This window comes from Squalius cephalus, assembly GCF_949319135.1.
Source record: "Squalius cephalus genome assembly, chromosome: 15".
Lineage (NCBI taxonomy): Eukaryota > Metazoa > Chordata > Actinopteri > Cypriniformes > Leuciscidae > Squalius > Squalius cephalus.
Window position 1 is genome coordinate 175,001 of NC_137136.1, and position 10,000 is coordinate 185,000.

The 10,000-nt window shown below is 44.9% G+C and overlaps 1 protein-coding gene across 3 annotated transcripts in view; it reads right to left on the reverse strand.

Annotated features, from left to right (window-relative positions):
- Nucleotides 1-10,000, reverse strand: part of vps13b (vacuolar protein sorting 13 homolog B) — a 237,474-nt gene that overhangs the window by 111,395 nt on the left and 116,079 nt on the right. For all 3 annotated transcript variants that reach the window (XM_079894253.1, XM_079894254.1, XM_079894255.1), the window contains one exon: nt 3,298-3,425. In XM_079894253.1, the coding sequence (XP_079750379.1) occupies nt 3,298-3,425 (128 nt within the window). The remainder of the gene's footprint in view (nt 1-3,297; nt 3,426-10,000) is intronic.

Consider the following 10,000-nt stretch of genomic DNA (forward strand, 5'->3'; position numbering starts at 1 on the left):
CACTCTAAAACAATCGCAAACACACTCACAAACACACACACTCTCTCAAACACACACACTTACACACTCTCAACTAATCTCAAACACATTTACAAACAATCTCAAACACACACACACACACACACACACACACACACACACACACACACACACATACATGTCTGGTGCACTATCTTTGTGAGGACTCTCCATAGACGTAATGGTTTTTATACTGTACAAACTGTATATTCTATGCCCTTACACTGCCCCTGCCCCTAAACCTACCCATCACACACACACACACACACACACACACACTGCCCCTGTCCCTAAACCTGCCCATCACAGGAGACATTCTGCATTTTTACATTTTCAAAAAAACTAATTCTGTATGATTTATAAGCTTTTGTACCCATGGGGACCTCAGTTTAGGTCCCCACGGTGACACGAGTCCCCATGAGTCTGTGTGCATTCAGGTTTAAGTCCCCACCGGTGTAGAAAAACATGTCCACACACACACACCAACACACACACCTTCTGACCAAGGCTGTATCTCAATACTAGTTTTACTTGATCTTAGTGCTGCGTTCGATACTATAGATCACACAATACTCTTAGATCGACTACAAAATTATACTGGTGTTCAAGGACAAGCATTAAGCTGGTTTAGATCATACTTATCTGACCGATACCATTTTGTCTATTTAAATGGAGAAAAATCGATCATAACTCCAGTAAACTATGGAGTGCCGCAGGGATCTGTGTTAGGCCCTCTATTATTCTCAATATATATGCTGCCACTTGGAAATATTATAAGGAAACATGGAATTAGTTTCCATTGTTATGCTGATGACACTCAAATCTATATTTCATCACGGCCGGATGAAAACGCTAAATTATCCAAATTGACAGAGTGTGTTAAAGATATAAAAGATTGGATGACGCGCAATTTCCTTTTATTAAATCCAGACAAGACAGAGGTACTACTCATCGGTTCAAAAAACCGCCCACAAAACCTCTCACACTACAACTTTAACATAGTAGGATGTCCTGTTACTTTATCCTCTACAGTAAAAGACCTGGGTGTTATACTAGACTGCAACCTGTCTTTTGAAAATCATATTTCATATGTTACAAAAACAGCCTTTTTCCACCTTAGAAACATTGCTAAGCTACGTAACATGCTATCAGTTTCTGACGCAGAAAAGTTAGTTCATGCGTTCATGACCTCGAGACTAGATTACTGTAATGCTTTATTAGCTGGTTGTCCTGCATCCTCTATAAACAAGCTACAGTTAGTCCAAAATGCCGCCGCTAGAGTTCTTACTAGATCAAGAAAATATGATCATATAACACCGATTTTATCATCACTACATTGGTTACCTATAAAGTCCCGTATTAATTACAAGGTATTGCTACTGACTTATAAAGCCCTAAACGGCTTAGCTCCAGTCTATTTAACGGATCTTCTATCGCCCTATAATCCATCGCGCTCTTTAAGGTCACTAAATTCGAGGCTTTTGGTCATACCTAGGATATCCAGATCCACCAAAGGAGGGAGAGCATTTTCACATTTAGCTCCAAAACTCTGGAATAGCCTTCCTGATACTGTTCGTTGCTCAGACTCGCTCTCCCAGTTTAAAACTAGATTAAAGACGCATCTCTTCAGCCAGGCATTCATATAATACTTTTAATCTTACAGTTAAATCCGGTCTCTAGTTCATAAACGCCAGAGGAGAACTGGCCCCCGACTGAGCCTGGGTTCTCCCAAGGTGTTTTTTTCTCCATTAGGTCACCTGATGGAGTTTTAGGGTTCCTTGCCACTGTTGCCTTTGGCTTGCTCAGTTGGGGATATTTTGGGAATATTTAATTTAATTAATCAATCAATAAATTTCACTAGAAACAAACCTTGTTGTATTATTTTAATTTAATACTGTGAAGCTGATTTGATACAATCTGTATTGTGAAAAGCGCTATACAAATATACTTGACTTGACACACACACACACACGCACGCAAGCGCACACACTCTCAAACAATCTCAAACACACACACACTCACACACTCTCAAACAATCTCAAACACACACACACACACTCACACACATATTAATCATGATTTTACTATGATAGATAAAGAGCCACAACTTAAACCAACCTTAACCTAAACCAGTGTTACTCATTGCGCGGCTCGCGAGCCTCATGCGGCTCGACAAGCTTTAATTTGTGGCTCGCATGGCGGTAAATATAATACGTTGATATGATAATGCATTCACTAGAGATATTTCATAAAACCATTAATAACAAGTAGGGCTTTAACATAACCCTTTAAAAACTAAAAGTGTCAGCTCTATTACAAATAATTTCGATCGGATTGAAAGGGGTGGTTTATCGAGAGAACGTGAAAAAACTTGATCGACTGAAAACCGAAACTGAAAGGACGACGTATGACGCGCCGAACGAGCTGTTCTCCTGATGAATAAAGTGTCACATAAATGAGTGTCCTGTCATTCTATAATTCTCCTTTCACTCAGCATCTGTGAAGTGAAGCAGGACAACGGCTCACCAGTCCTTGTTTCAGATTATCATACAGACGACTGGGCATTTTTACTGCGTGATACAAACGCACGGCACAACGGTTCATATGTTCATATTCCGATTTGAATCTTTTGACTTATAAACACGCACATCAACCCGATCATGTATCACATCAGGATGTTTAGCGTTCATGTAAAAATACATTCAGATTCATCAATCGGAATGAATTCAGTCCGACTGAAACAAAAGTTGTGCATGTAAATATCTCTGCTGAGATGCCAGTTATATGGCGGTCTTTCCAGCTCTAACGCTGCATGTGCTCTTGGTTGGTTAGATAGGCCTACAAGATGGGCTAATGTAGAAAAAAATAACAATTCTGGGATGAATATTTTCTGGAAATCCCTTTTTTTGTTTTCTTTTTTTTTCATTAAAGGAAATCATCTTGTCTCAGTTACAAATTTGACTGATAAATCATAAATAATGTTTTTTTTTTCACCCTTTTGTATTTATTGCATTGCATATTGTATTGTTCAGGGGTGACAGATTGATAGGCAGACATGGTATTTAATTATGACTGGATGTAACTTTTTATACTTTGCGGTAAAATGGCTCTCCTACTGACTTTGTCCTATCAGTGCGGCTCGCATGAAAAATATAGTGAAGACCACTGACCTAAACTAATCCATCATAACATAATGAGATTTAAAGTGAAACATAATTTGAGTGACGTTCATCATGTTTCATGCGAGATGCGCACACACACACACACACACCCACACACCTGTAGAGTGAGGTGTTTGACGGCGTTCCAGGTGTGTGTTATCAGGTTCTTCATGTGTTCCTCTGGACTCACGTGACATTCTTCAGATGATGGAAAAACCTTCACTGGAACAGAGAGAGGCCTTGACTCTATACACACACACACACACACACACACACACACACACACACACACACACACACACGTTAAAATTGTTCTTCGTGTTCATAAAACACACATCTGTACACAAAATCACATACACACACAAATACACACAATAAAACACGCAATAATTTGTGTGTTTACAAATAAAACAATAAATTACAGGAAGACCAGAGAAGGAAGTGGAGTTAAGACCAGTTTCAGTGTGTGTGTGTGTGTGTGTGTGTGTGTGTAGATTGGTGTTGTGTTTCTGTTAATGAAAACCACACTGCAGTAACGCATGGACTCAGAGAGGCCTTTGATTACACTGGAAATGATCAACATCTGTAGTGTGAAGGTCAAACAATCTCAAGCAGCTCCACACACTCCTCACACACACTCCTCACACACACTCCTCACACACACTCCTCACACACAATCCTCACACACACTCCTCTCACACACTCCTCTCACACACTCTTCGCACAGTCTCCTCACACACAGTCCTCTCACACGCTCCTCACACACTCCTCATACACACTCCTCTCACACACTCCTCTCACACACTCTTCGCACAGTCTCCTCACACACGCTCCTCACACACGCTCCTCACACACACTCCTCTCACACACTCTTCGCACAGTCTCCTCACACACACTCCTCTCACACACTCCTCTCACACACTCTTCGCACAGTCTCCTCACACACAGTCCTCTCACACACTCCTCTCACACACTCTTCGCACAGTCTCCTCACACACACTCCTCTCACACACTCCTCTCACACACTCTTCGCACAGTCTCCTCACACACACTCCTCTCACACACTCCTCTCACACACTCTTCGCACAGTCTCCTCACACACACTCCTCTCACACACTCCTCTCACACACTCTTCGCACAGTCTCCTCACACACAGTCCTCTCACACGCTCCTCACACACTCCTCTCACACACTCCTCTCACACACTCTTCGCACAGTCTCCTCACACACGCTCCTCATCACACACTCCTCTCACACACTCCTCTCACACACTCTTCGCACAGTCTCCTCACACACACTCCTCTCACACGCTCCTCACACACGCTCCTCACACACGCTCCTCACACACACTCCTCACACACGCTCCTCACACACACTCCTCTCACACAAGCTCATCACACACTCCTCACACACACTCCTCACACACACTCCTCACACACACTCCTCTCACACACTCCTCTCACACACTCCTCTCACACACTCCTCACACACACTCCTCTCACACACTCCTCTCACACACTCCTCTCACACACTCCTCACACACACTCCTCTCACACACTCCTCACACACACTCCTCACACACACTCCTCTCACACACACTCCTCTCACACGCTCCTCTCGAACGCTCCTCACACACACTCCTCACACACACTCCTCACACGCTCCTCTCACGCTCCTCACACGCTCCTCAAACACACTCCTCACACACTCCTCACACACTCCTCACGAACACTCCTCACGAACACTCACTGACACTCCTCACACACGCTCCTCACACACTCCTCATACACTCTCCTCACACACACTCCTTCAACGCTCCTCACACACACTCCTCACACACACTCCTTCAACGCTCCTCACACACACTCCTCACACACACTCCTTACACACACTCCTCACACACACTCCTTACACGCGCCTCACGAACACTCACTCACAGATGCTCCTCACACACACTCCTCACACACTCCTCACACACACTCCTTCAACGCTCCTCACACACACTCCTCACACACACTCCTCACACACACTCCTCACACACACTCCTCACACACACTCCTTCAACGCTCCTCACACACACTCCTCACACACACTCCTCACACGCGCCTCACGAACACTCACTCACAGATGCTCCTCACACACTCCTCACACACTCCTCACACACACTCCTCACCAACACTCACACACACTCCTCTCACACACTCCTCACACACTCCTCACAAACACTTACTCACAAACACTCCTCACGAACACTCACTAACACACACTCCTCTCACACACACTCCTCACACACTCCTCACACACACTCACTAACACACACTCCTCTCACACTCCTCACACACACTCCTCACGAACACTCCTCACGAACACTCCTCACGAACACTCACTAACACACACTCCTCTCACACACACTCCTCACACACTCCTCACACACACTCACTAACACACACTCCTCTCACACACACTCCTCACACACTCCTCACACACTCCTCACACACACTCCTCACGAACACTCCTCACGAACACTCACTGACACTCCTCACACACGCTCCTCACACACTCCTCACACTCTCCTCACACACACTCCTCATACACACTCCTTCAACGCTCCTCACACACACTCCTCTCGAACGCTCCTCACACACACTCCTCACCAACACTCCTTACACGCTCCTCACACACACTCCTCACCAACACTCACACACACTCCTCTCACACACACTCCTCACCAACACTCCTCACCAACACTCCTCACCAACACTCCTTTCACACACTCCTCACGAACACTCACACACACTCCTCACACACACTCCTCACCAACACTCCTCACGAACACTCACTGACACTCCTCACACACGCTCCTCACACACTCCTCACACTCTCCTCACACACACTCCTCATACACACTCCTTCAACGCTCCTCACACACACTCCTCTCGAACGCTCCTCACACACACTCCTCACCAACACTCCTTACACGCTCCTCACACACACTCCTCACCAACACTCACACACACTCCTCACACACACTCCTCACCAACACTCCTCACCAACACTCCTCACCAACACTCCTTTCACACACTCCTCACGAACACTCCTCACCAACACTCCTTTCACACACTCCTCACGAACACTCACTAACACACACTCCTCTCACACACTCCACGAACACTCCTGACGAACACTCCTCACACACACTCCTCACACGCTCTTCACACACTCCTCACACACACTCCTCACATACTCCGAAAACACACTCCTCACACACACTCCTCACACACTCCTCACACGCTCCTCACACACACTCCTCACACACTCCTCACACGCTCCTCACACACACTCCTCACACACACTCCTTCAACGCTCCTCACACACACTCCTCTCGAACGCTCCTCACACACACTCCTCACACACACTCCTCACACACACCCCTCACACACACCCCTCACACACACCCCTCACACACACTCCTTCAACGCTCCTCACACACACTCCTCTCGAACGCTCCTCACACACACTCCTCACACACAGTCCTCACACACACTCCTTCAATGCTCCTCACACACTCCTCACGAACACTCCTCACACACACTCCTCACACACACTCCTCACACACACTCCTTCAATGCTCCTCACACACTCCTCACGAACACTCCTCACACACACTCCTCACACACACTCCTCACACACACTCCTTCAATGCTCCTCACACACTCCTCACGAACACTCCTCACACACACTCCTCACACGCGCCTCACGAACACTCACTCACACATGCTCCTCACACACACTCACTCACACACACTCCTCACACACACTCCTCACACACTCCTCACACACTCCTCACAAACACTCCTCACACACACACACACTCCTCACGAACACTCCTTTCACACACACTCCTCACACACACTCCTCACACACACTCCTCACCAACACTCCTCACACACTCCTCACACACTCCTCAAGAAACACTCCTGACGAACACTCCTCACACAGGCTCCTCATGAATGCTCCACATGAACGCTGTGTGAGTGTATGTGTGAGTTTGTGTGTGTGAGTGTATGTGTGAGTGTGTGTGAGTTTGTGTGTGTGTGAGAGTGTGAGTGTGAGTCTGTGTGTTTGTAAGAGTGTGAGTCTGAGTGTTTGTGAGAGTGTGTGTGTGTGTGTGTGTGTGTGTGTGTGTGTGTGTGTGTGTGTGTGTGTGTGTGTGTGTGTGTGAGAGTGTGTGCACGTGCATGTGTGCGTGTGTGTGTGAGTGAGTGTTTGAGTTTGTGTAGGAGAGTGTGCGCGTGCGTGTTTGAGTTTATGTGTGTGAGAGTGTGTGAGAGTGTGTGCGAGTGTGTGCGCGTGCGTGTTTGAGTTTGTGTGTGAGAGAGTGTGTGCACGTCAGAGTTTCCGCTAGAAAAAAATGGTTTCGTTTTCCGGACATTTTGATGATATGCCGGTCAAATATCGCCTCTTAATTAGTCAAGTTGAGGAAAACTGGAGGCAGGCCATGTAACTTAAAAAATGACATAATCAGGCCGTATAGAATGCAACATGTTTATTAGCCTAACTTTCAAATAGACGGAAAAAAACATGAACGTCCGATTGGCGTCAATCAACGCCAATTGTTTTTACTATGGTTTCACATTCATAGTTTAACAAATCAATCCCCCTTCCCCACATAAAATATCTGAATAGTAGCCTATTGTTTTTACTCAAGTGAACTTAATTATACACTCTCAGTACGTCTCATTTAGCTGGTAACATTTAAATTGGCCACCGTGAAATGACTCCTTGTCAAATGAACTGGAACAAACAAATGACTAGGCCTATAACACTGTCTTGCGTCATTTTAGGCTACTTTTTATGCTGTTCTGCAGTGCTGAAATGTGCAGCTGCCGACTTAAAATCAAAACTTCCCAGTGTCTCTCCACAACTTGCAATGCGCATAAGCCGCGTAACCTTGTTCTCCGCAAGGCGACCTCGTTGCTTCGTCTTGATCCGATTCTGCAGAGAGAACCCCCTCTCTGCAGGAACACTCGAGACAGGGATTACACAGGCTATCTTGGCGAGCTTGGTCCACTCTGGATACATTTCGTTGAAATCACATTTGAGGATTTTGCAGGCTGTGGAGAAATGCAATCCTCCATAGCCACGGAGCGCTGTCATGACAGGCTTACGGCATCGATAAGAGGAGCGGTGTCCACAAACTCAATGCTTGTGAAATGGCAAATAATCTTTCTGATCGCTGGTTCTGCATATTCTTGAAGAGCTATAAGATAATATAATAGGTGAGAACGATATTAGAATTATAGGCCTACAAAAGAATGCTGCGCTTATTATAAATAGGCCTGTATGGGTCATTCTATGGAAATGTCCATGTTTCTGTCCCTAGCCTTTACAGAAATATTACACTTAAAAAACACTTTTAACATTTTAAAATAAAACAATATGTTATTTGAAAAAATTACACCTTCTTGAGCCATCAATGTGGCACTATTTGATTTTTATTAATTCTATAGAATTCCAAGCACCACAGAAGTGCTCGTCCCCACAGTCATGTACAGAGGGAAAGTGCTTTATTTTAAGGCCAATAACAGGTTTTTACACCATTTAAAATACAATAATGTATATACATAACTATCAAATATATTTGATGATATATTTATACTATAAAATATTTTTTTTTTCTGTCACATTAAATACAATGTCACATGTGACATAATAATCATTTTACATCCATTTAATTCTGCTACACTCAAAAGTTAAGATTTAAAGGATTGCATCACTAAATTTTAACCGGTTTTCAAATATTTTCATTGTTATAGCAAATACAGTGAGGAAAATAAGTATTTGAACACCCTGCTATTGTGCAAGTTCTCCCACTTAGAAATCATGGAGGGGTCTGAAATTGTCATCGTAGGTGCATGTCCACTGTGAGAGACATAATCTAAAAAAAAAAATCCAGAAACCACAATGTATGATTTTTTAACTATTTATTTTTTATGATACAGCTGCAAATAAGTATTTGAACACCTGAGAAAATCAATGTTAATATTTGGTACAGTAGCCTTTGTTTGCAATTACAGAGGTCAAACGTTTCCTGTAGTGTTTCACCAGGTTTGCACACACTGAGGAGGGATGTTGGCCCACTCCTCCACACAGATCTTCTCTAGATCAGTCAGGTTTCTGGGCTGTCGCTGAGAAACACGGAGTTTGAGCTCCCTCCAAAGATTCTCTATTGGGTTTAGGTCTGGAGACTGGCTAGGCCACGCCAGAACCTTGATATGCTTCTTACAGAGCCACTCCTTGGTTATCCTGGCTGTGTGCTTCGGGTCATTGTCATGTTGGAAGACCCAGCCTCGACCCATCTTCAATGCTCTAACTGAGGGAAGGAGGTTGTTCCCCAAAATCTCGCAATACATGGCCCCGGTCATCCTCTCCTTAATACAGTGCAGTCGCCCTGTCCCATGTGCAGAACCCCCCCCCCAAAGCATGATGCTACCACCCCCATGCTTCACAGTAGGGATGGTGTTCTTGGGATGGTACTCATCATTCTTCTTCCTCCAAACACGTTTAGTGGAATTATGACCAAAAAGTTCTATTTTGGTCTCATCTGACCACATGACTTTCTCCCATGACTCCTCTGGATCATCCAAATGGTCATTGGCAAACTTAAGACGGCCTTGACATGTGCTGGTTTAAGCAGGGGAACCTTCCGTTCCATGCATGATTTCAAACCATGACGTCTTAGTGTATTACCAACAGTAACCTTGGAAACGGTGGTCCCAGCTCTTTTCAGGTCATTGACCAGCTCCTCCCGTGTAGTTCTG